At 49.4% G+C, this 25685-nt stretch overlaps 12 protein-coding genes across 12 annotated transcripts; 8 read left to right on the top strand and 4 right to left on the bottom strand.

Annotated features, from left to right (window-relative positions):
• Positions 1–53: 53 nt before the first annotated feature.
• On the top strand, positions 54–808 carry EURHEDRAFT_455128 (histone-fold-containing protein; the record flags this gene model as incomplete). The annotated part of the gene is made up of 4 exons (XM_040784250.1): positions 54–114; positions 179–264; positions 327–417; positions 477–808. The coding sequence occupies 4 exons, from the start codon at positions 54–56 to the stop codon at positions 806–808; spliced, it is 570 nt and encodes a 189-aa protein (XP_040639433.1).
• A 312-nt stretch (positions 809–1120) lies between these two features.
• On the top strand, positions 1121–2402 carry rip1 (ubiquinol--cytochrome-c reductase catalytic subunit RIP1). The gene is made up of 4 exons (XM_040781797.1): positions 1121–1524; positions 1652–1740; positions 1799–1949; positions 2012–2402. The coding sequence occupies exons 1-4, from the start codon at positions 1242–1244 to the stop codon at positions 2191–2193; spliced, it is 705 nt and encodes a 234-aa protein (XP_040639432.1). The 5' UTR covers positions 1121–1241; the 3' UTR covers positions 2194–2402.
• A 514-nt stretch (positions 2403–2916) lies between these two features.
• Positions 2917–4465, bottom strand: she9 (putative mitochondrion biogenesis protein (She9); the record flags this gene model as incomplete). Its single annotated transcript, XM_040784230.1, has 3 exons — positions 2917–3731; positions 3784–4176; positions 4213–4465. 3 exons carry the CDS (start codon positions 4463–4465, stop codon positions 2917–2919), a joined length of 1461 nt encoding a protein of 486 aa, XP_040639431.1.
• A 455-nt stretch (positions 4466–4920) lies between these two features.
• Positions 4921–6018, bottom strand: EURHEDRAFT_386129 (putative stress response RCI peptide). Its single transcript, XM_040779669.1, has 2 exons — positions 5813–6018; positions 4921–5644 (listed from the first exon to the last, which is right to left on the bottom strand). Exons 1-2 carry the CDS (start codon positions 5868–5870, stop codon positions 5211–5213), a joined length of 492 nt encoding a protein of 163 aa, XP_040639430.1. The 5' UTR covers positions 5871–6018; the 3' UTR covers positions 4921–5210.
• A 1925-nt stretch (positions 6019–7943) lies between these two features.
• Positions 7944–9685, top strand: EURHEDRAFT_454785 (SH3 domain protein; the record flags this gene model as incomplete). Its single annotated transcript, XM_040784224.1, has 4 exons — positions 7944–8038; positions 8092–8175; positions 8228–8390; positions 8447–9685. 4 exons carry the CDS (start codon positions 7944–7946, stop codon positions 9683–9685), a joined length of 1581 nt encoding a protein of 526 aa, XP_040639429.1.
• Positions 9686–10278: 593 nt separating this feature from the next.
• On the top strand, positions 10279–11394 carry EURHEDRAFT_412014 (glutathione S-transferase family protein). Its single transcript, XM_040781796.1, has 3 exons — positions 10279–10582; positions 10638–10976; positions 11051–11394. Exons 1-3 carry the CDS (start codon positions 10430–10432, stop codon positions 11261–11263), a joined length of 705 nt encoding a protein of 234 aa, XP_040639428.1. The 5' UTR covers positions 10279–10429; the 3' UTR covers positions 11264–11394.
• EURHEDRAFT_515122 (actin-binding ADF family protein) lies at positions 11393–12823 on the top strand (the record flags this gene model as incomplete). The annotated part of the gene is made up of 4 exons (XM_040786341.1): positions 11393–11395; positions 12187–12476; positions 12564–12612; positions 12674–12823. The coding sequence occupies 4 exons, from the start codon at positions 11393–11395 to the stop codon at positions 12821–12823; spliced, it is 492 nt and encodes a 163-aa protein (XP_040639427.1).
• An 819-nt stretch (positions 12824–13642) lies between these two features.
• On the top strand, positions 13643–14371 carry EURHEDRAFT_455116 (cytochrome c oxidase subunit IV family protein; the record flags this gene model as incomplete). The annotated part of the gene is made up of 3 exons (XM_040784249.1): positions 13643–13952; positions 14026–14219; positions 14282–14371. 3 exons carry the CDS (start codon positions 13643–13645, stop codon positions 14369–14371), a joined length of 594 nt encoding a protein of 197 aa, XP_040639426.1.
• Positions 14372–14575: 204 nt separating this feature from the next.
• On the bottom strand, positions 14576–15085 carry EURHEDRAFT_412010 (uncharacterized protein). Its single transcript, XM_040781795.1, has one exon. It carries the CDS (start codon positions 14871–14873, stop codon positions 14586–14588), a length of 288 nt encoding a protein of 95 aa, XP_040639425.1. The 5' UTR covers positions 14874–15085; the 3' UTR covers positions 14576–14585.
• A 576-nt stretch (positions 15086–15661) lies between these two features.
• EURHEDRAFT_412009 (F1F0 ATP synthase subunit beta) lies at positions 15662–18119 on the top strand. The gene is made up of 7 exons (XM_040781794.1): positions 15662–15705; positions 15788–15945; positions 16155–16240; positions 16292–16334; positions 16438–16754; positions 16815–17664; positions 17720–18119. Exons 1-7 carry the CDS (start codon positions 15695–15697, stop codon positions 17797–17799), a joined length of 1545 nt encoding a protein of 514 aa, XP_040639424.1. The 5' UTR covers positions 15662–15694; the 3' UTR covers positions 17800–18119.
• Positions 18120–18991: 872 nt separating this feature from the next.
• On the top strand, positions 18992–21103 carry EURHEDRAFT_522989 (putative CTP synthase; the record flags this gene model as incomplete). Its single annotated transcript, XM_040786881.1, is given in 5 exon segments — positions 18992–19068; positions 19148–19274; positions 19409–19680; positions 19733–19870; positions 19890–21103. 5 exon segments carry the CDS (start codon positions 19044–19046, stop codon positions 21101–21103), a joined length of 1776 nt encoding a protein of 591 aa, XP_040639423.1. The 5' UTR covers positions 18992–19043.
• Positions 21104–22605: 1502 nt separating this feature from the next.
• EURHEDRAFT_455036 (alpha-1,2-mannosidase family protein) lies at positions 22606–25126 on the bottom strand (the record flags this gene model as incomplete). Its single annotated transcript, XM_040784244.1, has 5 exons — positions 22606–23065; positions 23120–23889; positions 23945–24378; positions 24428–24975; positions 25038–25126. The coding sequence occupies 5 exons, from the start codon at positions 25124–25126 to the stop codon at positions 22606–22608; spliced, it is 2301 nt and encodes a 766-aa protein (XP_040639422.1).
• Between the last annotated feature and the right edge of the window lie 559 nt (positions 25127–25685).

The following is a 25685-nucleotide window of genomic DNA, read 5'->3' as shown; positions in this document are numbered from 1 at the left end:
CTTGTACCGATATTCTACGTGCTTTTTGTACCCAGGATTTCAAATATAGCAGCATGTCTTCCAAAGACGTCCCCGAACTCTCCGATGAAATCACCGGCCAGAGCGCTCTTCCCAGTGAGTGAAACCGCAAGAATACGTTTAGATACAAATCACTGACCAGTTCTTTCTACTACTGCAGTCTCTCGGATAAAGAAGATCATTCAACTGGACGACGATATCGTACAATGTTCGACCAACGCTACATTTGTGATCTCCGTGGCCACGGTTCGTCCTCGTCCCTCTTCCTGCTAAGTGGACTCTGGTTAATTATTCCCGATGCTGTACAGGAAATGTTCATCCAATACCTCGCAGAGCAAGGGCATAACGTCGTCAAATCCGAACGGAAACCACGAAAGACCATACAATACAAGGACTTAGGTCAGTTACTGACTTGACCTGATACAAACCATAACACGAGGCTAATACGCTACAAATAGCTACGGCAGTTTCCCGGATAGACAGCCTCGAATTTCTCTCCGACGTGATCCCCAAGACCACCACTTATAAGCAATTCAAAGAGAAGAAGGCGAAGGAGGGCCCCGTGAAATCCGGCGGAATCGAAAAGGGACAGCGCACACTGAACGGAACCAAGTCGTCGAAGCCGAAGTCCTTGAAACCGAAAGTGAACGGGGATTCCATGGAGCAGGATGGGCCGTCGATGGAGGAACCATTGCGGAGTTCTGGGGCACCGATTACTTTGGTTGTGGATCGGACTGTCGAGGGGGTATCTAAAGAGCAGGACCGTGACGTGGAAATGACCGATCAATGAAAGGTAATAATATCTGGGTATTGCATGGAGTTTGGTGTTGGGTATATTCGTTTGGTTGTTCTGTTTGGTGGTTTTGTGCGATGTGTCATGACTGCATTAGTTCCCTGGACTATCAGATTCTGCCGGTAGATTTCAATCAACAACATCCTGATAAAAAAGAAGAATGAAGCATTGTGTATAGAATGGAAAAACAGTCTGTATAGTCCTCTCTAAGAAATGCAGTGTGGCTTAGTCAGCCATCAGCCAATGAGCGCCCCCGTGATTCCGAAGCGAAGGCTCTGGTTCGACCGACTTGGTCCGTATGCCGTTCCGACTTCACCTCGAAAGAACTTCCTGACTTCATTCCCACCAACACCCCCGTCCATCTCCTCCCTCCCACACCCGCCACGACCGCAATTGTTATCCTCAATTGCTTTCCCCCCTCTCGCCCGTCATGGCTCTCTCCGCCGCTTCCGGTTCTATGCTGCGCGTTTGCGCTCGCCAGCAGCTGCCCACCACCTCCCGCGCCGCCATCGCCTCCTGCCAACAACAGAGGGGAGTCGCTTCGTCGTTCGACAGCCCCTTCGGCCCCGCCTCTAAGGACTCCACCTACAAGATCCCCGACTTCAGCAAGTACCAGAGCAAGAAGAGTCCTCGTTCGAACCAGGTCTTCTCCTACTTCATGGCCGGTACCATGGGTTTGGCTTCCGCTGTCGGCGCCAAGGCTACTGTTCAGGGTAGGTTTGATATGATTTTAGAGGACCCGAAATAAAGGATATCGAGAAAAATGGAACTATAATTGGGACGGAGGGATATATGGTTGTCGTTGTCGCACGGGCAGAGGGCTGATTGCGAATCCTACAGACTTCTTGGTGAACATGTCCGCCTCCGCTGATGTCCTGGCCCAAGCCAAGGTTGAGGTTGGCCTTGGTGCCATCCCTGAGGGCAAGAACGTATGTTTCTTCCGCTGGTTTTTCGTGGCAACGACGATCAATCTAACCTGTGAAATAGGTCATCATCAAATGGCGTGGCAAGCCCGTGTTCATCCGTCACCGTACCCAGGAAGAAATCGATGAGGCCAACAAAATCGACGTTGCTTCCCTCCGTGACCCCCAGGCCGATGAGGAGCGTGTGCAGGATCCCAAGTGGCTGGTTATGCTTGGTACGTTTGGATTGCGGATTGTAACGGAATCAACAACGCAAGGCTAATCTCATATTCTTCAGGTGTCTGCACACACCTTGGTTGTGTCCCCATTGGCGAAGCTGGTGACTTTGGTGGCTGGTTCTGCCCTTGCCACGGTTCTCACTACGATATCTCCGGCCGTATCAGGAAGGGCCCTGCTCCTCTCAATCTCGAGGTTCCTTCGTACAACTTCCACGACGATGATACCATGGTCATCGGTTAAACGATGGCGAGAAAAAGATATGGATTCGTTGATTGGGAACGATGTGAATAGCATCATAGACCGTTGGACACGAGAATGGGAAGATAGAAAGGTTTGTGTGTATGTTTTTGCATCTCTTCTTTCATGTCTTTTGTCAAGATTTGAAAAAGAGATCTTTTGTTTTAATAGGTATGGACAAAAATGAGCCGCATGTTTCTTTTTCTACCAGGTTATGCTCATAGAGCCTGTCTGTATCACAACCCTCGCTGTCTGTGGAGAGTCAACAGGGAGGGCTATAGGCATATATTCCTTACCGCGTTGCTTTCCTGATACCTACAGTACAGTCGACTACCCTGTCCTTATATATTTAGCATGCAAGTTTATTCCTTTTGTTCAATGTTCAATGTAAATGTATTTTTCATCTCTTCATCATACATCATACCCATAATCAACAAAAACAAGACAAAACATAGTCATTCAATCGTATACAACCAACCATCCATCCACTATCCTTCCACCCTGTCCAATTGTACAAGAAAGGGACTATCTAAGCATCTCTATCACTGGAAAGAAAGAAATATACAGTCATAACATGTGAAAACCTGATCTGATATGACACAATATGGCACAGCATGGCATACAAGATGGATTATAATATAAACAGGAAAGAAAAGAAACCAACCAACATACATACAACCTGTGGTCTTTCTTTTTTCTTTTGGTTCTTGGGTGTAAGTGGAAGGCCTACCGCGGTCGAATAAGCGCAATCACTAGACCCATAACCGCCGCACCGGCCGCAGCACTCTGCACGGCAACGGTGGTAAGATCATGCTGTGTGATGAGGATAAGGGTACGAGAGCTGAGAAGGTCGTCGAGGGTGCGACGCCACGAGTCGACAGTTGTAGAGGGAGGGGAGATGTGCGAGAGTTGGGACTTGCTGAAGTCGAGATAAGTCTGGTCTGTTTGTGTTGCTGCAGAGGCAGGGATTTCGGATGTTTGTTCCTGAACGGAGTCCTTGGTTTGCGTGGCGGCAGTGGCGGTAGCTGTAGCCGCGGCTGTAGCGGCCGCGAGTTGTTGCTGGTGCTCTTCGTAGGTGAGGGCTTTTTCCTTCTCCAGGGCTTCGATGACTTTTTCTTCGAAGCCCTTGACGAGTCGCTTGCGGCGCCAGGGTTCCACGCCGATTTGGAAGATGAGGAAGAGGAAGACGTTGACACCCATTAATCCCCATGTACCCCAGGTACTCATGCGGCGGATTTTGTCAGACCAGACCTGCTCTTCGTGGTACCGGGAGAGGATGCTTCTGCTCAATTTTGTCGCTGATTCTTCGGCTTCGCGCTCGGCTTTGGAGAGCGCTTCTTGGGCATCGACTTCGGCGACCTCGTTGGTGTGGTCGTTGCGGTAGAGGTGAGTAAAGCGCTCGAGATCGGAGGCGGACCAGGCGTGTTTCCGTTGGAGGAGTTCGTTGACTTCGCGTTGGGAGGTGGAGCGGCGGTTGATAGCGGATGCGTAGTCGTCTTTTGCTTCGCGGACGTGACGACGAGCGGCTCGAAGGCGTTCCTCTAAACCAATTGTCAGAGGTATTACCAATTCATATGGTGTTGGAAGACATACCTTGGGTCTCAATTTCCTTTTTCAATGCCTCAATAGACGAATACCCAGTCAAATCATTCAGCCGCTGCCCTGCCACGAAAACATTCGATTGCAAATTATCCATCATCTCTGTGAACTGCTTTGAATACCGTGACCTGCGGTTTTCCAGATACGACGGAAGGCCACCTCCCTTGCCATTGCCACTTTCGATATCCTTGTCCTTCTTTCCGTCCAAACCCTGCCTCTGCGCATGCTGTGCATTCTCAGCACTCACCCCGCTCGCAAATAAATCCCGTTGCTGACTCTCAGTATTCAAATTCGCATGCACATCATTCGACTTGGGCACGTCTGCTTCCTGCGGCAGCGTAAAAGCCAAGTTATGTTCCGAGCTTTCTTTTGGAGCCGAAGCCGGGGCTGAAGCTGAAGCTTCCTCAGCCTCCGCCTTTGTACCACCCTCCTTCACATTATTATTTCTTTCTGATTCTTGAGAGTAGAATCGAACATGTGAATGGAATTGACGCCGTCGACCAGCCGAAAATCCCAATATCAATTCATTATTCCCCTTGAGCAGGGCGCTCGGAGCAGCGGACGGAATGCGTATCGGACGGGTAGCGGTAGTAGCGGTGGTAGTAGTAGACCTCGACAACGTAGAGAGTCCCGGGGCCTTGAGCGACTGCCGGAGCAGCAATGGCATGGACTGCATGACCAGTGTCAATGGCCACGGCGGGATGCGAGTCAACCAGTTGCTTTTTTTATGTATGTGTTTTGACTCGAGCCGTAAGAACAGAATCGGGTGGAAATTGGTGGAGGAGGGATATTCCCGGCAGCTGAAAGCGGTGCGCAGCTGGCGTCGGAAGGGCGGTGGCGGTCTCTTTTCGAACTGAGCTTCAGCCCGACACGGCTAGTGGTTTTGATATTTGGAAATAGTGATGTGTTAGGAGGTGCTAACGAAGAATTATTACTCAGTGCAGCTCGCACAGTTCGCTATTTTGTAGGAAATCAGCCCTGGTGGCTTAATTGGTGATCGATTTCTGTGTCTTACCCCACATCAGCTTCGGATATATATCGATGGCTGGGCTTCAATACCCTACCAGAGTGAAGCAATTGAACAGATGCAGGTACCCATAATGATATGGATTGGGCGCCATGGATTGATCACTACAAATATACTATGGATGTCGAGACAGATAACAAACTCATGATCCCACAAATTCAATGAACAAGTTTAACGATAGGCCAACCACTCGATGGCAGCTATGGGAAAAGAAGGAAAGAAAGACACAAAGTGAAAGAAGCATCCGAGTGCAAAAACCATGCCGATACAACTCCAAATAATTAACCCGGAAACAAAAGGAAAAGAGCAAGCGAGTGAAGATACAAGGGTATTGTGAACTGGCCAAAACCATGTATGGGTATCCTTCATATTTCTCACCACTAGTACAAAGTACTTAGTCCTGCGTCTGCACCTTATGATCCCCCTTCACAGCCTCAGCATACGTAGGCGGAGCATGAGCATGACCCTCGCTGCTGCCCTGACCACCATCACCACCGTGTGGCTCATCAGAGTATGGTGCGGGAGCAGGCGCATTCTTGGAAGCTGGTGCACCAGGCTGGTTTCCAACAGTACCGTAGGTTCTCCCAGTAGGAAGGTTTTGGTAGGGCGCGCGGGAAACGTAGTAGTATGTCACGCGCCCTTGTTCAGGGTCCTGTCGCGAACCGCTCGAACCGCCAGGGATGGCTTGATAGTTGGGATCATCGTCATCAGGCTCCGGGTTTTTGATAATTATGTACCATGCGTGGAGGAGACCGGGGACGTAGCCGAGGCAGCAAAGGGCGAGATTGATGATTGAGTCGGCCGTGCAGATTCCCACCTTCACCCAGACTGTCTGAATTAGCGCCTGTGTTTCTGAATCGAGGTTGAAAAAAAAAAAAAAAAAAAAAAAAAAACAAAAAAAAGGCCAAAAAAAGGGAAAAAAAAAACCCCAAAAAAAAAAAAAAAAAAAGCAAGCATTCTTATCGCGATGCGACTCGGTATATCGAGTGAGCTTACCTGAAACAGGTGGGAAGAAGATGGCGAGAATTCCAAGGAAGAGATCTGAACCGCACATGTTTGCGACAATAGGGCAGTCACAGTCTTCAAGGTCTTTTACCACGCGAAACGTCGATGTGTATTGTATATCAGTGATATCGCTCTAAACAGTTAATTATGCAGCTGGTTGAAGCAAGTATGGGGAATCAAGAAGTTCTCCTGCGACGATGGCGAAGCGCAAAAAGGATGATGCCTTGCCGGTCAGATGACGTCTGGAGTCACCTGACCTCGCGGGGTCGTATACAAAGAGATCTCAATTGATATCGCTGATTTGCAAGGAAAAGATATTAATTTTTATCAACCGCTACGAATAAAAATCTTGAAGACTGGATTGGCTGGTTATGTCAGGTCCACCATGACATTTGGACGATCCCGATGTATTCTACAGAGCACCTTCTACTATTCGGCCCCGGACTGGACATAACTGTGGTAAATATATACTACTATGCTGACCCTCGGGGAATTATTATCTATGGATCGAAGTGACACATTCATCCTGGCATGGTCAGAAGAATTGCCACATTTTGAGTATTCTGCATTCCGCCGTGATATATCTTCACTTAAATTTTGGACCTGGAATCTTATATGGCAATGTTCATACATGAAGGGCCCTGATTCTTCTGCTTACTCTCCAACGAGACATGCAGACATACGGGCAACACTCTAGAATGAAGCGATGTAGGATTAACATACTACTACTGCAGGACTGTTCAGTTCATCCTGCACTGGGGCATGATCCACCGCGAAACACCACGATCTGTGGATGTGGAGTCATCCGGCGTGTTGGCGCATGTATCCTCCAGTAGGACTCTGTGACTGATGCCAGTATTCCGTACATACTCCGTACATACTCCATACATGCATGCATCCGGCATCTTGACTGAGTCTTCATCACTGCGATGCAGGTCTCACGTACAGAGTATGCCCAAATGAGACTAAGATAAAACTCCGAAACGGTGCGAAACGCCGAACCAGACGGCGCAATTCAATTCTTCGCACCAGCCAGGGGTCGTATTTTCGTATGCTTTTTGACCTCCAACTGCAGTTGCTGTGCCACATCACCGATTCGCCATGTTTGGTCGCCAGCCTCGCGTTCCTGCATATGTTCCTGGCCTTTGTCCGGTTGTTTACTGACTCGCGGGGAGGTGCTGTTTATCCCATTCTGCTCTCTGCAGTATCCGGAACAATCCCTCCAACCACTCAGGTTTCCAACCAACAGAGCGGCCCGTCGATCGAGCCTCTGTTCAGCAATTGGTGGATCTCCCACAACCTTACAGAGAGCCGGCGGACGTTTAATTATGATTAGCCTCTCGTTTAGCTCCATTTCCCCTTTGTGGTTATTCTGTTCGGTGAACAAAATTTCCCCATTCTCCCTGCATCTTTGGAGAGGATTGTCTCTGCATTGAATCAATTTCTCGATGGTTTCTTTGCTAGTCCTGGTCTGCACTGTGTAATTATAAACACACGGACTGCAGAGTAACCTGTGTGGTGTGTTGGTCGGTCTGCGATATACAAACCACGCCAGGCCCCCGTGACTTCCTCGTGGGTGCTTTTGGTTTAGACCAGAGGAAACAATCACCGCCATCGTCTCTCACTTCATCCCTCATTTCTTTTTCTCTTTAATTCCTTCCAAATTCCCTTTTTCCTTTCCTTTTCAGGGCATTAGTTGTCTTTTCTCCATTCCCTGAGTGGCCTTTTGTCAGGCCCTTTTCTCTAGCCACTCCCTATTCTCACTCTTTTTTTTCTTCCGCGGTTCTTGCTCGGTCGTGGGGAACCAGCCACTCGTTTGCTCTTCAATTGTCTTCTTCGCTCCAGACTCCCAGCTTTCTTTGGACCCGAATCGGGATCGACGCGCCTTTATACCGACCGGAGTGCTATTGTCGCTGGATTTCGTCGCCGCTCCCCCCCGAGACCGTGAATTGTACCAAAGTGAACAAGACCATGAATATTCCTTTCTCGCCATTAATTCGATAGTTGATCACCACTTCCTGCATTGGCGCCACTGACCATCGACGTCTCATAACCGAATCACTGCTATCGTTCTTTAATACGACCGTCGTGTGGCACAGCAATTTTCAATCTGGACTCAGCCATGTCCGGCTCTTGCATCTCCCTGTCAGGGTCGACGCTATGTCCCGCCTTCAATGGCTCCTCGATTTCGACCAGTTCCAGTCTTTACTCCGACTTGTGTGTTCACCCGTTCAGACTAGGTTGTTTGTTCTCCTGGCTGACTGCAACAGTCCCTTTATGCGAAATGTCTCGAGCCTCTCGGACTTTGACGATGCGTTGAGCAACTACGTCAATGGAACGTATATCAAGTCAAAGTACGTTTTATTGATAAAGTAATCAGAAGAAAGCCTAACTCATCCTGATTAGATACGAGAACTACCTGGGTTGCCAGGGAGCTAATCTCACCAACTCCAATGACTACTACGCCCGCTACACAACTAGTGCAGTTTGCAACGGCTTGGTTCAAAGCTCAAAGGATGACTGCAACCTATCCGATGACGAGTCAAAACCGCTTTGTGCAGACACTTGTGTTCGTCCCACCCCATTTCATATGCCGATCAATATGTGTACTAACAGGCGCGACAGGCCTTGATGGCGACAAGCGAGCAGGAAATCGTGGTCAATTCTGACCTGTGTCCCGGATTAAGCGACGATTATATGAGCCAAATTCGGTCCGACTTCACCGTGTGCGCTCTGCCGGCTGACTCGCTGACCGGTACCTGTATATCAGGAGCCGACAATGAACCTGATGAGTGCGGATATGGACCTAATGTGATGGGATTGTGTGGTTATTGTGCGGGGAGCTCTTCTAACTCGACCGATTCTTGCTGTACGAATGCGAATGCCGCGAGCCGGTGCAAAGACGTAACCGTGCCAACCACGACCGCATCCTTGCCGCCTCTCATGCCGTCCTCTTCATCTAATTCGACGGGAAACGCTGCTGACTCCCATCATGGTCTTTCAGGAGGTCAAATCGCGGGTGCTGTCGTTGGGTCTGTTGCTGGATTTGCGATATTGGTTGCTCTCATTGTATTCGCCCTGGTATGCCTACGGCGTAGGCGCCGCGCGGAGAGCGACACTGCTTTGAACCAGCCGAACCCGCAAAGAAGAGGCTTTGCACCGATGCAGAATCCTTCGGAAAACCCGGGAATGGTAATGATACCTGGTGGCCGGGTGGCTAGGATGTCTGCCCTGCGAGAAATGCCGAGCTTAACCTCCAGGCGCTCCCGTCGCACCTTTTTCGGTGGCAGCAGCACCAAATACACTACCGAGCCCTCCGAATCAGAAGCACCGAGCGCGAGCCCTGGAAGGATGTCGAGGCAGATTCCCCCCGTTACCGGTAAGCGACTTGGCTCACTTACGAGCAGCTCGTTTTTGGCTGCTACAAGTAGCGATACGTCTCCTCGTTCCGGAACAAAATTCTCCTCTCCCGAGGCATCAAGCCAATCTGAGCAGATGTCGTCTTTCCAAGATTATTACTCGCAGGATGATATCCACCCTGGTGACCGGGTCGCTGTTCTCTGGTCGTATCAGCCACGCGCAGGCGATGAGTTCTCTTTGGACCGTGGAGAAATACTGAAAATTATCGGCATCTGGGATGATGGCTGGGCAACTGGTGTACGTCTTTCAGAAAGTGCTGAAAATTATGATTTCAAGCATCGCGAACAGCGCGACAGTGGCGTGTCCCAGGGCTCGCACCTGATGCCTTCACCGGCTCCAACAGGAGATCTCAAGGCGTTCCCACTAGTTTGCGTCTGTCTCCCACAACACTGGAAGAAGATTATCGATGGCGCTTGTGAGGCAGACGGTGAAGGTTCTCCATGATTGTCTGCCCAACACGATTTGCACTTTGCGTTCAAACCTCCGTCCCCGTCCTTTAATCGACCAGGGAGCCTGCAGACTTCTTTACCACATGTCCGTGACCAAAAAAACTTTCATCGCCGTTCACATTCCCTTTGCATGATACCGTACTGAACGTCAGTCCGATTGTGATTTTTCTTTCCCTTCTGTCCTTACGAGTTGTCTGCAGCAATTCCCTCCATGCGCGTCAAGGCAGCTATAGCCGTACAAGCCGTGCTGGCTCTTTCTCATGAAGATGATGTGATGAGAAACCAGGGATGCTTGTGAGACGACTTATGCTTTTCAAGTTTTTATCATTCATATACCCCATCTTACGGCAATGATTTTCTGTTCTTTGACTAGATGTTTTTTCCTTAAATAATTTATGCTTGTTTTAATGTGGATTTCTGATGCTTTCTTTTTCTTTGAGTACATATCAACCTGTGTACATATACTTAGACCTCAATCAGATACTGGTGATACTGCTACTAGTTCGGAGTTGGATACTGTTTCTGTAGAACCCGAATTGTTACCCGGCTGCGGGGGAACCAGATGCTTTACTAATCCACTCAGTGCCCCTCACAAACAAAAGGAACCAGGAACACAAGTCGTTAGTCTTGAGTGAGATCACCTCATCGAGACCGTATATATTCTGTAACTATACCTGTTCTTCCTAACAGTTATCACTATTCAAATATCCATCGAACACAACAATTGAACAACTACAAAATGGCTTCTCCGAAGATCATCCTCTACACCTATCACGGATGCCCTTTCGCGCACAGGGCTCATATTGCCCTGAAGGAGACAGGCCTTGACTACGAAGAGGTCATTGTCGACATCAAGAAGCCTCGTGAGCCCTGGTATCTTGAGATCAACCCGGTACGTCACCTTAGGCTAAACCTCTGAGCAGTATCTCTAACTTTGAATCCAACAGCGCGGCCTCGTCCCTGCTATCTCCTACAACGGCGAGATTCTTATCGAATCGGCCATTGTCGCGCAGTTCATCGCTGATGCCCACCCCTCTCATCTCCTCCCCCCGTCAGGCCCTGCAGAGAACGCTCTTTACCGCGCGCGGGTGAGCCTCTTCGCCGACACCTTCAGCAGCAAGGTCATGCCGAATGTGATGGCTGGTGTCAGAGCTGCTTCGCAGGAGGAGCGTGAAGCAGCCGGTGATGCGTTGGTTGAAGCTGTGGCCAAGGAGATTGAGCCGTTGTTAAACAATGAAGGCAAGGGGCCTTTCTTTGGCGGGAGTGAGAAGTTGACGTTTGCCGAGGTGAGTTTCCTTCCCTTTTATCTATACGCTGGGCCTCTTTTCTGTTGCTTGGAGATATATGCTGACAAGCGCAGGTCCTTACCGGTTCATTCCTACTCCGAATCCTGGCTTTTACGAAGCCGGAACATAACCTGAACAGCACCAGAGTCCCGGCCTTGCTGAAGGAAAAGGCACCCAAGTTCTTGCGCTGGGCGGAGGCCACTGTTGCTCAAGAGAGCGTCAACTACATCTGGAATGAGCAGGCAGTGGTGGAACACTCGCGGGCCAAGTTTGCGCATAAGCCGTGATGTAGTACTCCATACGGAGAACAAGTATAATAATAGGCAATTGATATAGGGCCATATCCCTGTTCTAAATAAATGATTGCAGCCTGACGTGATGCTCGAATCGCCGCGTGTTAGGGAAAGCCGAGTTCCATGGTTAGAGCCCCGTTGATGACAACAACGCAAGGAACTCATGACAGCCGGCCGGATGTTTTATGTCCACGAGGAATGCTGGCCACGTGTGCATCGAGTACATTCTTATATTGGTCGTAACCATCCACTCAAGATCACATACATAAATCACCGAACGGACTAGAGTACATAGAGAACTGCAGAATCAGGGGACTCGTGTCGGCATAGTCACGTGCGGTATCTCCCCACCATCACCGCATCCAAAGCCGCAAAGCACAACAACCAAAGCCCCTCTATCTCTCCTCCATCTCCCTCTCACTTTCACCTTTCCCACCCGTCCAGGAAGAAGATTTGCGAGTTTGTGAGTTATACACTTTTCCCCCTTTGTTACCCTGAATATGCCCCGTTATATTATACCCTGGATTCAGGTTCCGTGTTTAATGTCCCCAGACGAAAAGGGGAAATGTATTGGTGGCCACTTGACTGACTGGCGGTCCCATATCGTGTGGACATTTCAGCGCAGGTTATCGCTTCCTATTCTCCTCTTAAAACGCCTCTAGCCTTTTTCACCCCCCGCCGGGTTCATATTTTCGGTTTCTTTTTTTCCTGTTTAATCGAGATTCACACTACAAGTGGCAACTATGTCTGTACGTTCAGACCAGTGCTGCCCTTCCCCTTTTCCTGCTGACTGCGGAGTGTGCCCTTGGGTTTTGCATCGGCTAACATTTTTTTTTTATTGCAGCTCGCATCTGGGTACGTTTTGATAAACTCCTTCATATCCTCGTCGCCCGCCATGCTGTCATACTCGCCCGAAGGTGTCATTTGCTGACGAAGAGTTTGTGACTAGTGTTTCCGTCGGTGACGATGTCGTCGGTGTGTTCAACGAGTTCCGCACGAGCGCAAACTCCAAGGCGGACAGAATCAAGTTTGTGATCTTCAAGATCTCCGACAACAAGAAGGACGTTGTCGTCGACGAGGCCTCGACGGAAACCGACTATGAGGTCTTCCGTAACAAGCTCGCGGATGCCAAGGATGACAAGGGCAAACCCGCTCCTCGCTACGCTGTCTACGATGTTGATTACGAAATCCCCAATGAAGGCAAGAGGTATGATATGCAACACTCTGGTTGGATGGGAAAGAGTCAGTTACTACGACAAGAAGATGAAAACTGACACGTTGCTTTTTCTTATAGATCCAAGATTGTTTTCATCGCTTGGGTGCCCGACGATGCTCCCACCTTGGTAAGTGTCATTTCCTATGGATTGTTGCTCAAGAAGGCAACCCGGCTAACGTGGGCAATAGTGGCGCATGGTCTACGCCAGTACCAAGGAGGATTTGAAGAGGGCGCTTAAAATCACCAGCGAAATCCACGCCGACGACAAGTCCGACATTGAGTGGAAGACGGTCCTTTCTGACGCGAGCAATAAGAAGGCTGCTGGATTGCAAGACTAATGGTATCGGCTGGGCCCGGGCCATGTTGGTGCGTTAGAGCAGACTTAGATGATTGCGCAGCACCGCTCTGTCGCCGTGTTTCGTTTAGTTCCTCTTCTCCGGAGTAATCCAATTCGCAATGAGATCCCCGTTTGCTCTGCATACACGTTAGCTGTCAATATGAAATTGTAACGACTTTGGCTGTTTTCGCTAGATGGCTATATTTCTTCCACGGCCGTGTATACAGCTGGTGAACTCAATGGAAGGGGACATCTAAATGTTGTGACTCTTTTCTCCTTTCTGTACAGAGTACAATCCTCTAGAGTAAAAGGAAGGGTATGTAGTTGTTTGCCTTTGGGTCAGGGTAGCTATCTATCGTATGATAGCCGGAGAGAACCGGATCCCGGCGGGCATTGTTGGTGGTGAACTTTGAGCACAGTACCAGCACAACAGGTGTATACCAAAGACAATAACCTTAACAAATGAATATATAGTATATGAACAGCAGTATTGACATATCGAAATAATCAGTATACATACTACTAACACTGACATCTGGTGGTATATGAACAAACAAACCCCGACGGGTCGGGTGGAAGCCCGCGGGCCAATAGAAACGCCGCCAAAAACGGGACTAAGCTCACAGTCCGCCTTTCGAAACCTCAAACCACAGTCGACCGTCTGCTCCTCGCCTTTCCCCCATCGCGAAGCCCCTCTTACGCTTTTTATTCGGAGACTTCATACACCCTCCGGGGAAGGTTGATATTCGTTGGCCTCTGAAGAGCCATTCTACTCATTTTTTTCAATTGACTCAGTGCGCTCCCTTTTTCCGCACACACAATGTTCCTTCAATCCGCCACTCGGGCCGCTGCTCGCAGCTCGGCCATGCCCACCACTGCCATTCGTTCCTACCGCGCCGTCCCGAGCCCAATGGTCTGCCTTAATGCCCGTCCTCAGCCTGTGCAGAAGGCCATCGCCCCTCAGCAGACCCGCGCTTCGTCCGAGCATGCCATCGCGAACCCTACCCTCTCCGGCATCGAGAAGCGTTGGGAAGCCATGCCTCCCCAGGAGCAGGCCGATCTGTGGATGCAGCTGCGTGACCGTATGAAGGTGGACTGGCACAAGATGACTGTGCAGGAGAAGAAGGCTGGTATGTGATCCTGGTATCTGGAGAATTTTTTTTTCTTTGAGGGGTGTTGGTGCTGATTAGTGTGGTTTGATAGCCTACTGGATTGCTTTCGGTCCTCACGGCCCCCGTGCCCAGGCTCCCAAGGGTGAGGGCCTCAAGATTTTCTCCAAAGTCGTCCAGCTTGTTACGGCTTCTTGTGCTGTCTTCTACGTTATCCACCTGTTCGGCAAGCCCATGCCCCGGACGATGACGAAGGAGTACCAGGAGGCCTCCAACGAATACGCTAGGGTATGCACCTCACTTATACCCCTATATTGCATGGATGGAATAAAACTAACAACCAACAACAGCAAGAGCGTATCAACCCCATTCACGGTATCAGCAAAGAGGGATACGAGGGCGAGGGCTTCGTCCAGAGCGCTCCGGCCGAGAAGGAGTAAATTGGAAAGACATGAGAATGAGGAACAAGTGCTACGAGCATCCATGATATTGGATGAGCAGTTTTCTTCTCTTCTGGCCGTATATCCCGTCGCATTGACATACGCAACAACAACAACAACAACAACAAAAGACCCTCGTTACTGGAGTGGTATTTCCTCTTTCCCGTCACAAGGAGCCCGAAAATCTGTGTACTTCGTACTGTGCAATAATCGTTTAAATTTCTTTTGTAGCCATAGAGCATTGCATTATGTTTCTGATACACGAGTAGTACTTGTATAGAGGCTGGTTGTAGTGTAGCTTTGAGCTAGACTGTAGGGAGTAATTGCTCTGTGCAGAATGCGTCATAGCGTATCTCCGAATATTCCAAGTTTTACAGATATCAATCCTTCCTAGTTCTGTTTCTACTCCGTAGATGGTCTGGAGTATTAAAATGCAGTATCCGGGGTGAGCCGGATGTGGAGGGAATAACCACACAACAAAAGCAACTCTATTCCTAGGCATTGACAGATTTACAGGTACATACAAGTACTCTATAAAGTACGGAGTAGATGTATATCATAGCTAAGCATGTCATTAAAGAGCCCTCAATGCAGTACAAGCTGGTAATACAAGCGAGCTCCGGTACCAACAGCTTCATCACTATGGCGATATACAATACAGTCGGTGACAAGTTGCGGAACACACGTCAGAGATTTCCGAGCGTTCGTCCGAGCAGGAGTATTTGCCAGCAATACAGGTGAGTGTACATAGTACCATGTAAGATATTTGTATTTTATTGTATATTATGATGTCTCAATTGAGCTTATATTCTGGAATTGATTGATAATGACTACAGAGTATGGTGTATGTTGACCAGGTACGTAGTGGTAGCTGTAAAGTGGCATGGTGGGAGAGAGCTCCGATACTCGGTGGTATGACGGTATTGTATTTTTACATTCCCTGCATCCGGATTGTGCGTTTTAGCCGGCATCTACTGATTCTATGTTCACAACAGCACTTGGTATGATAGAGTAAAAATAAGAGAAAACAATTATCTATTTTAGAGAACAGAACAGACAATCACATATTCATAGAATACTATAGTATAAAAAACCACAAGTAGTGCTGGTATGCTTCGCGTCGGTACATCACGGGATCGTCGGCAAAACCGCCCCGGAAAGGCTAAGGGCCACACCGTGTGCCCGTCTCTCTCTCGTTCCCTCTCTCACTCTGGCCAACCTCACTCTTTTCCTTTTTCTCTCTTCTCCTCCCTCCCCCCCATCTCCTCCCTTGACCTTCTCATCCCCATCTTTTTTTTAATACCCTCTTAAACACCCGTCATCATGTTCAAGAGGTAAGTTAATGCCATTGTCTTTTCTTTCTTTTTTACTCGTCCCTCTTGCCTTTTGTCTTGGGTCTCGCTCACAAATTTCTAGTGGTCTCGCCCGGACCTTCGGGAGGGCTGCTTTTGCCCGTCCGGCCCCCGTCGCTCGCCGCGCTCTCCAGCCTCGCTTCCCCTCTCTCGCCAGATTCGCCAGCTCTGAGGCCATCCAGGCTGGAAAGATTCACCAGGTCATTGGTGCCGTCGTCGACGGTATGTTGTTGGTCCTTGTGTTACCGCCCTGCCTTGCTTTTTTTGCCGACGGCTCGACGGGTGTGGGAATTGGGATGGATGGACGCGCAAAAAATCTTTTCTGGCTACAATTGTCTACAACAACCACGTCAAATCCATTCCAATTCTCGATTCCCGGATAAAAATGCAATGGCTTGAGTTTCATCTGGTCGAATTCTGACGTATTGCAGTGAAATTCGAGGGTGAGAAGCTCCCTGCCATTCTCAACGCCATTGAGACCGAGAACAATGGTCAGAAGCTTGTCCTCGAGGTTGCTGTATGTATAGCCATCATTTCCCTCCGTTTTGTCAGTTGCTAACGGTACCAGCAACACATGGGTGAGAATGTCGTCCGTACTATTGCTATGGATGGTAAGCTTCCTTTGTCCCGGTTACCCAATCGGGTTGTCTGCTCCCTTCCCATCTGGGGTTTGACAATTCGACATCCCAATTGAATCGAAACTCACCATCTCAGGTACCGAGGGTCTCGTCCGTGGTGCTGCCGCCCGCGACACCGGTGCTCCCATCACCATCCCCGTCGGCCCTGGTACTCTCGGCCGTATCGTCAACGTCACTGGTGACCCCATTGACGAGCGTGGTCCCGTCAAGGCCACTACCCACCTTCCCATCCACGCTGAGCCCCCGCCGTTCACCGAGCAGTCCACTGAGGCTGAGGTTCTCGTCACTGGTATCAAGGTTGTCGACCTGCTTGCCCCCTACGCCCGTGGTGGTAAGATTGGTCTCTTCGGTGGTGCCGGTGTCGGTAAGACCGTCTTCATTCAGGAGCTGATTGTATGCCCCCCCTTTTTTTATTTATTTATGTTTATGTCTACATTGCTCTAACGAAAACAGAACAACATCGCCAAGGCTCACGGTGGTTACTCCGTCTTCTGTGGTGTCGGTGAGCGTACCCGTGAGGGTAACGACTTGTACCACGAAATGCAGGAGACTGGTGTCATTAACCTTGACGGTGACTCCAAGGTGTCCCTTGTGTTCGGACAGATGAACGAGCCCCCAGGTGCCCGTGCCCGTGTCGCCCTTACCGGTCTTACCATCGCCGAGTACTTCCGTGACATCGAGGGTCAGGACGTGCTGCTCTTCATTGACAACATTTTCCGTTTCACCCAGGCCGGTTCTGAGGTGTCTGCCCTGCTGGGTCGTATCCCCTCTGCCGTCGGTTACCAGCCCACCCTGGCCATTGACATGGGTATCATGCAAGAGCGTATTACCACCACCACCAAGGGCTCTATCACCTCCGTCCAGGCCGTCTACGTGCCCGCTGATGATTTGACTGACCCTGCCCCCGCTACCACCTTCGCTCACTTGGACGCCACCACTGTCTTGTCCCGTGGTATCTCCGAGTTGGGTATCTACCCCGCTGTCGACCCTCTCGACTCCAAGTCGCGTATGCTTGACACCCGTATCGTCGGTGAGGAGCACTACAACACCGCCTCGCGTGTCCAGCAGATGCTCCAGGAGTACAAGTCGCTCCAGGATATCATTGCCATTCTGGGTATGGACGAACTTTCCGAGGCCGACAAGCTCACTGTCGAGCGTGCCCGTAAGCTCCAGCGTTTCCTGAGCCAGCCCTTCACTGTCGCTCAGGTTTTCACTGGTATTGAGGGCAAGCTCGTCGACCTGAAGGACACCATTGCTTCTTTCAAGGCCATCATCCACGGTGAGGGTGACGACCTTCCTGAGGGTAAGCTTTGTTCTCCGTATTTAACCGCTTAATGAATTATGCTAACTTATATCAGGTGCTTTCTACATGGTTGGTGACTTCGCATCGGCACGCGCCAAGGGTGAGAAGATCCTGGCTGAGCTTGAGGGCCAGTAAATGTAATATTGTTGTGTTTTGAGCGCCCCTTTCTTTTTTTATTTAGACATGGACTTTCTTCCATGTTCCGTTTTCTTTTGATGGATGTACAGTATACTCGATCTAAGAGAAAAAGGGATTTGAAAGAAAGCTGTTCCGAAGAACAAAAAAGAAGGAAAGAAAGGAGCAATACGTTATGCCCCCGACCCCCAACCAACCCTCTTATTGTAAGCCTGGATGGAAGTTCTCCAAGCTTGTGTTCTATTATGTGTTCGGATGTAAGTAACCTAAAATGACCACAGTCAGCCTCTGATACCCTCTGGGCTGGGACAATTGTATTATTCTTTTGTTATGTTTTGTTAGTAGTCAGTTCAATGTACGAGTAGTGCTTTATCATGCCTCTTTCCGTGTGAAAATAGGTTTGATAGCCGTGGTTTGAGGTTGACTATAATGGACGAATAGATATGTTTGTCTCGGTTCTTAATCGGAACTCCATAAGGGTATGTTGACTCGATTAGCTTTCTTCTACTGCGCTATTCTAAACTACTAGAAGTGCTCTATGGCCACTCCCAATACCGTTGCGAGTCTATGCCCAGAATTCATCTCCACGGTGCTCATAGATCTAACTAGGCCTGGGCGTCCTGTACATTTACTCGGAATGAAATCCTTCACGCTGGACGATTGGACGGTCTCGTCCGGGTCGTTCTCTATAGGCATAGGTTGTTCGCAGCCCTCAATGCCGATGTCTCTCTGGCCACAGAGTCGGAACAGTGTACACTGATTTAGCAAGCATCGCCTGGACATATCGTCGGCTATCGTCTATTTATCCTCGGAGCATAATGGTCTCGTTAGAAACCTAGTTGAAAGATCAGCAACAAGACAAAGAAACGCGTGTGATCCTGGAGTTGTGCTTAACAGTCACCCTGCCATGAATGCCAGCCAACCCCGCTAACCAACCCCGCCGCTACAGGAAGAAGTATAGCAGTAGCCATCCAGTCACATTCCCTCTAGGCACTTGCATGCATAAATGGCCAATCCATCGCACAGTATCTCTGGCAATGAAGTCGGTGAGCGGCAACCAACGGCAGAAAAGAGGGGGGCGCCAAATTATACCGCTCCACCGCTCACCGCATGCGGAAATCTTAATTTTTTTTCGAATAGAAGCCCTTCGTGTTGGATCCTCTTTTTTTTCTTCCCTCCCCCCCTTCTTCCCTGGCAATTGCTAGCCAGGGAAATTGGGCTTGTTTATTGAAGATTCGGTCAAGATGAAGTATATTCTTGTTTCCGGAGGTGAGTTTTCACCTTTTTTTTTTCTCGGCTTTGCGTTGAGAATTGTGGTTGTCGAGTGTGAGTACTGATCTTTGTTCAGGTGTTATCTCCGGCGTGGGAAAGGGCATTATTGCCTCGAGCTGTGGTCTTTTGTTGAAGACCTTGGGTCTTACTGTGTCGAGTATTAAGGTCGATCCTTATCTGAACATTGATGCTGGTCTTATGTCGTATGTACATGTGCCGTTCAATCCAATTGCTCAAGTCGAGTACCGTGCTGATCATTTCGTTTTCTAGACCAATTGAGTTCGTATCCCAACACTTTCGAATACTGTCCTAGGAAAACGAAGTTAACATAACAAAGGCACGGTGAAGTCTATGTCCTCGACGACGGCGGTGAAGTCGACCTCGATCTTGGAAACTACGAGCGCTACCTTAACATCACCCTCTCGCGCGACCAAAACGTTACAACCGGCAAGATCTACCAGCACGTTATCGAGCGTGAGCGCCGCGGTGACTATCTTGGAAAGACAGTTCAGATTGTGCCGCACTTGACGGACGCTATTCAAGATTGGATTGAGCGCGTGGCGCGGATTCCGGTGGATAACTCGGGTCGGGAGCCGGATGTTTGCATTGGTGAGTATTCTGGTATATCACCTGTGTTTGGAGTATAAACTAAACTTCGTAGTTGAGTTGGGTGGCACGGTTGGTGATATCGAGAGTGCTCCGTTTATCGAGGCTATGAGCCAGCTTCAGCGACGGGCTGGGCAGCATAATTTCCTTCAGATTCACGTCAGCTATACACCGCTGATTGGTTCAGAGCAGAGTATGTTACTCGGAAATAGGTTTGGCATGGCACGAGCTAATGAATGCAGAGACGAAGCCGACGCAAAGAGCTATCAGCGATGTCCGCAGTGCTGGTCTCCGGCCTGACCTGATTGCCTGCCGTTGCGAGACTCCTCTTGCCGAGAGCACTATTCAGAAGATCGCCAACTCGTGCCAGGTCGAACGCGACCAGGTCGTTGGTGTGCACAACGTCACGACCACCTACCAGGTTCCCATCCTCCTCGAAAGCCAAGGGTTCCTCAACACCCTCAGTCGCATCCTTGAAGTTCACACCATCCCCAAGCACCCCAAGCTTGTGGACTACGGCAAGGCCATCTGGCAGGATTGGCAGGGGCTTGCTACAAGCCAGGATCAGATCCTTGGAACAGTAACGATTGCCCTTGTCGGCAAGTACACCAGTCTCCACGACTCCTATCTCAGTGTTAGCAAGGCATTGGAACATGCCGCCATGCACTGCAAGAAGAAGTTGGATCTGCTCTGGATCGACGCCTCCAACCTTGAAGAGGGTACTCAGGAGTCCTCCCCGGCCGAGTACTACAAGGCATGGCACGCCGTCTCCACCGCCAACGGCATTCTCGTCCCTGGTGGATTCGGCCTCCGTGGAACAGAGGGTATGATGAAGGCCGCCCGCTGGGCCCGCATGAACAACATCCCCTACCTCGGTGTCTGCCTGGGCATGCAACTTGCCGTGGTGGAATACGCCAAGAACGTCTGCGGCATGGACAAGGCCTCCAGCGCCGAATTCGACGAGACCTGCGAGCAGCCCATCGTCGTGTACATGCCTGAAGTCGATAAGACCAAGATGGGCGCCACGATGCGTCTGGGCAAGCGCCGCACTGTCTTCCAGCCCAACAGCGAATGGTCGCGCATCCGCAAGCTGTATGGCGAAAAGCAGGACATCTGGGAGCGCCACCGCCACCGCTACGAGGTCAACCCTGAGATGGTGGAGACCTTGGAGAACGCTGGTCTGCACTTTGTTGGAAAAGACGAGACAGCCCAGCGGATGGAGATTGTCGAGCTGAAGGACCACAAGTGGTACGTTGGTGTGCAGTTCCACCCCGAGTACCTGAGCCGTGTCCTTGCTCCTAGCAAGACGTTCCTTGGTTTCTTTGCTGCGGCTGCTGGATGTTTGGAGAGTATCACAGATGTGTACAAGGACCGTCATGATCTTAGCCACCAGAGTGTTGAGATTGCGACGGAGGAATCTGCTTAGGCGTTTTCTTTTTACTTATTATTTTTTTTTACTGGTGTCATGATTCGGTGTTCCGGAAAGAAAAGATGAAATATGTTTGGGATAGAGTTTTATATCATCTGCTTAGGAACGAGAATGCATTAGTTACTTCATATAAAATGGCCCCCCTTTCAAACAAGCAGCAACAATTCGATAACACATGGAACCCAAAATCAAGCCTTAACAAGTCATCCAAATCAACGCCTGTCATTCCAAATCTTAGCCAACCCTTTCTCAAAACACAAATAACATTATTCATCGCAGTCACTCCTGCACAGGATTTGGTTTTGGTTCTGCAATTGCTTTTTATCTGGTGTTGATGCGGGATTTGTACTTTATGGACTTGTAAGTCCTTGGGTAAGTCGAGGGTGATGGTGATAGTGTCAGTGAGGTGTATGTATTCGTCTAGACTGTGTTCTGCTTATGTATCAGCATACAATCTGGTATCACCATCGGCAAGACAACAGCGCATACATAGAATGTGTCGTAAAGGACCTCGAGAAAGCGGACAGTTGGACGATAGGATATCTGGTATTAACACTATCCGCGAAGTAAACCACGCACCTAGTTTTGTGTCGTGATGTTTAAACTTATAGAAATCGGAATGAACTGGTTGAAGGACAGAAAGAGACGAGAGAGGGAGGTTCTATGGACTAGGGCCAGGCAGAACATGTTCTATATGCCTAGAATGCTCTGTCTGTATAGTAGTGATAGGGCTGATGCCACTGTCAAGGATGGGGGATGCCTGTGTACAAGTCTGCACGCAAACACCTGATATCCTAGTCAAGATTGGGGGTTGCCTTTTAGTAAAATAAAAGGAACAATGAAGGTATAATTCTGTAGCCCAGGAATAGCATATTCGAATAACTTCGAATTCAAACCGTCGACATCAATCAACTGCTTCTTTTCGTCTCTTTACGGCCCCGACAACAATTGATTACACTGCCCATTTCCAGCAAGTGCTTCCAAAGACCAGCCATGCGGATTATACCAGGGCAACGCTGATGCTGATGCTGCTTTGGTACTAGCAGTGGTGGTAGTTGTAGAAGTTTTGATTGAAGCAGTAGTACTAGCAGTAATACTAGAATCGAAAGTAGAATAAGTCCCAGGGTGCAAAGGAGCTTGACGTTCTTGCACACGAATGAGGTCCTCGACAGAGACGACCCAGTCTATGGCCATTTTTTTTTCTTTTTCTTTTTTTTGGTAATGTGAGTAGGACCGTTATTGTATATGCGTTAGATGGTGGGTGATTTTTGTTGAATGATTGAATTGGGGGGAATTGGGCTTCTTATACCCTGAGGGATAGGCAGAACTTATGATTGCTCTTATGGTCACGTTCACCCTGGATAGATGTTTGTCTGATATAATGACCACTTCATGCACTGTCTGGTTGATGATGAATAGAAACGTCAATTTCTATCCTTATCCAATTTCTTAGGACTAGTATAGTGCCGCCTCTCTATATCAACTCAAATCCATACACATCACGACGCCGGACTAGGCGGCACTTTCCCATCTGTCCAATTCACAGCCCTACTCCCCAACTCAAACTCCAACTTCCCCCCACCCTCAAAAATATCACTCCAATCTACCCAGCTCTTCTTCCAAACATTCCCATTAACCCTCAACCCCTGCACATAAACCTCCTCCCCATCACCATCCTTATCACCACCACTCGCAGTAATCTCCAACGTCTTCCCACCCCCCAAATCAACAGTTAACGACTCAAACCACGGCGCGTGGACCAGGAAAATCGTCTGACCAGTTATCGGATACAGGCCGATCATGTTCCAGAGGAGCCAGGATTGCATGGCACCGGCGTCGGAGTTTCCGGGGAGGCCGGATTTGCCAGTACTGTAGTTTTCTTTGGCGATGCGACGGGAGCGGTGGGTTGAGAGGTCGGGGCGCGAGATGTAATGGTAAAGGTAGGGGATGTTGAACATGCTGTTACATTTTTGTTAGCAAAGGCTGGGTACATAAGGGAGTTAGGGGGCGTACGGTTCATTGGTAGGATCGAAAATCATCCCCGAGTCAGAGCCGTCGGCGCCCGGTGTGAACATGGTATCTAGTCGGTTAAGGACGGTTTGGCGTCCGCCCATTAGCTCGATCATGTGTTTTATGTCGTGCACGGCGGCCCAGGTGTATGCCCACGAGCTTGCTTCATAGTATGGGTCTCCCCAATATCCACTGTCATTGAGGGGATCCGTGTCAATAAACCCAGACGAATTGCGCGGGACCACGAACCCCTTGAATCCCAATGAGGTCTGGTTAGAGTTGAAATGATTCCGCCAATTCCTCGACCGATTCAAATACTTCTCTGCGTCATCAGCTTTGCCCAGCCCAGAAGCAACCTGATATAATCCAAAGTCATTGCACGAGTACTCCACAGCCCTTGTGACAGCCCGACTATACTTTGGCGTGATATACCCCAACGCTTTCCAATCCGGCAACGCCCCTCGTCCCTCTTTAGTCGAGGAGTCAGGCGCCATAGAATCAACAGGTTCATTCGCGGGCGTGACCTCCGCATCTTTCAACATGGCCTTGTACCCATCTTCCCAGTTAACCGCACCACGGACACCTTTCACATAAGCATCAGCAAGGATATTGTCTGCATTGGAACCACCCTGCGTGCGGCCGTTGTAGTTTGACGAGCGGGCATCGGGGAGGTAGCCTTCGTAGCGGTAGATGTCGATTAGAGAGCGCACTTGTTCTTCGTAGGCGATTGGTTGGAGGATTTGAAGGAGAGAGGTTGTGCAGCGGAAGAGGTCCTGCGCGTATCAGTATATCCCTAATAGGTCTTCAAAGAGAAGGGAGGGGATGTACCCAGAAGGTAAAAATATCTTGGTAGTATGGCTCGTTGGAAGTCCAGTTGGGGTTCTCGCCTGTTTGGTTTGTTGGGATCAAATGCATGAAGTACAATGATGTATAGAGTAGCTGCAGACTCGTATCGTTTGTGTTTGTCGTGGTTATTTTGTTCAGTACTTTGGTGTTCCATTCGGACTTTGTGTTTTGCACAACTGTGTCCAGGTCTGTCTTTGCTGGGATCTCTTCCTGAACGTTGCGACAGGCTTTGGCGGTTGAAATCCAGGAGATGCCTACTCGTGAGGTCACCTCGGATTCGTCGAAAGAGAACACAGCACCGACGCGTTTAGAAGTAGATGTTGACGATGCAGTTCCGCTGGGTTGCTCGACGCTGCCATCCTCATCTGTTCCAACGTAGGTCTTGTTGCTGGTGATCGTTGTGTCGAAGTAACCACCTGACAAACAGTTAGCCACCATCAAGGCAGTAGAAGGGGGATGACTCACAGAAATAAATCGTCCAGTCCGGCGAAATATTCCATCCATTATCATAAACACCCTCTCCCTCATAATGCCCATCCCTAAAAACACTAATATTCCCACCCTTATAACTCTGCCCAAGCCCCTGTCCCCGAAATGACGGCAAAACATGCGCCACATCAACAAGCACCTTATTCCCCTCAGAGTCTTTAGGGAAACCATAACGATAAATCCCCGCACGCTCTGAAGCCCCAAGCTCCACGCTAACACCGTCTCCCGTTTTCGCCTTATAATATCCCAATTCGGCCTCATCATCACCGTCTCTCTCCACAGTCAAATTCGACAAAGGATCCTTAATACTCTTCCCGACTAGCGGAAGCTGCGCGACGGTCCCGTATTTAGGGGCGCCGCCGGTTCCCTGCTCATGCATCATGCTGAAGCCCGAGAAGTTGCCAGTGGAGAGGTAGCCGGAGTAGGCGTCGGATTTGGCGTCGTAGAGGTCTGGGCCTAGCTTGACCATGCCGAATGGGCGGGCAACGCCGGGGAAGTTGTTGCCGCCGCTTTCGGAGCCCATGCTGTTGCTTGTTAGTTTGGATATGAATATGTATGGTTGGGGGGTTGGACTGGGCTGGCTTACAAGGGGTCCACGTGAGAGGATAGGTCGGCTGCGGCAGCCCATGCTATTGGAGACAAGGCTAATGCAAAGATAATACTTCTGTAGGCCATGGTGGACTGTTTGTCATGTCAATCAGCTGTATGTAGTTTAAAGGGGTTGTTCAGCTTTACGGTAAACGCAACTGCGAACCGGCCCGACAGCTCCGGACCTTTGACAAGCTGTATCCAGTTGTTCAAAGAGCGGATAGAGAAGAGTTATTTTGACAGCAATTTAAGAACATAAATAAGAGATCTACGCGAACGAGCGAAATGACACTAATAGATAGCGCGGAGGCAATGAGGCGGGATCAGCGAGTTCCACGCCCAAAACGAAGGATTTGAAGGATTCATAACAATTGGATTTAATTGGGCCGGATACTATTCGGGTGTATAGGAGTATTTTGGCCCCAATGAATAAATATGAATATATATCGCAATTTAATGTTCAGTGCACCGGATATTTTGAGGAGCGCATCCGGAAATGCGGTGTTGAGAAGTACTACGGAGGACCTCGTATTTATTTCTATGCAAACTAACAGGGTTGAGTTGTTGAAGGGTGCATAGCCATCTTTAATGCGGATTCTGGCTAAGATCATCAGGGGCAATAATCCTTGATCATATCAACTTTGCA

Source organism: Aspergillus ruber (genome assembly GCF_000600275.1).
Source record: "Aspergillus ruber CBS 135680 unplaced genomic scaffold scaffold00011, whole genome shotgun sequence".
Lineage (NCBI taxonomy): Eukaryota > Fungi > Ascomycota > Eurotiomycetes > Eurotiales > Aspergillaceae > Aspergillus > Aspergillus ruber.
This window is presented reverse-complemented; position numbering and strand designations above follow the sequence as displayed.

Excerpts from the sequence above, each read along its gene's own strand:
- EURHEDRAFT_386129 (XM_040779669.1), bottom strand. The coding sequence starts at position 5,870 with ATGTGCGGTTCAGATCTCTTCCTTGGAATTCTCGCCATCTTCTTCCCA. Across the intron at positions 5,645-5,812 it reads CTTCTTCCCACCTGTTTCAG|TCTGGGTGAAGGTGGGAATC; the intron begins GTAAGCTCACTC and ends TAATTCAGACAG.
- EURHEDRAFT_412014 (XM_040781796.1), top strand. The coding sequence starts at position 10,430 with ATGGCTTCTCCGAAGATCATCCTCTACACCTATCACGGATGCCCTTTC. Across the intron at positions 10,583-10,637 it reads GGTATCTTGAGATCAACCCG|CGCGGCCTCGTCCCTGCTAT; the intron begins GTACGTCACCTT and ends TGAATCCAACAG. Across the intron at positions 10,977-11,050 it reads AGAAGTTGACGTTTGCCGAG|GTCCTTACCGGTTCATTCCT; the intron begins GTGAGTTTCCTT and ends TGACAAGCGCAG.
- EURHEDRAFT_412010 (XM_040781795.1), bottom strand. The coding sequence starts at position 14,873 with ATGCCTAGGAATAGAGTTGCTTTTGTTGTGTGGTTATTCCCTCCACAT.
- rip1 (XM_040781797.1), top strand. The coding sequence starts at position 1,242 with ATGGCTCTCTCCGCCGCTTCCGGTTCTATGCTGCGCGTTTGCGCTCGC. Across the intron at positions 1,525-1,651 it reads CGCCAAGGCTACTGTTCAGG|ACTTCTTGGTGAACATGTCC; the intron begins GTAGGTTTGATA and ends CGAATCCTACAG. Across the intron at positions 1,741-1,798 it reads CCATCCCTGAGGGCAAGAAC|GTCATCATCAAATGGCGTGG; the intron begins GTATGTTTCTTC and ends CCTGTGAAATAG.
- EURHEDRAFT_412009 (XM_040781794.1), top strand. Across the intron at positions 16,241-16,291 it reads AGCTTGTCCTCGAGGTTGCT|CAACACATGGGTGAGAATGT; the intron begins GTATGTATAGCC and ends TAACGGTACCAG. Across the intron at positions 17,665-17,719 it reads GGGTGACGACCTTCCTGAGG|GTGCTTTCTACATGGTTGGT; the intron begins GTAAGCTTTGTT and ends AACTTATATCAG.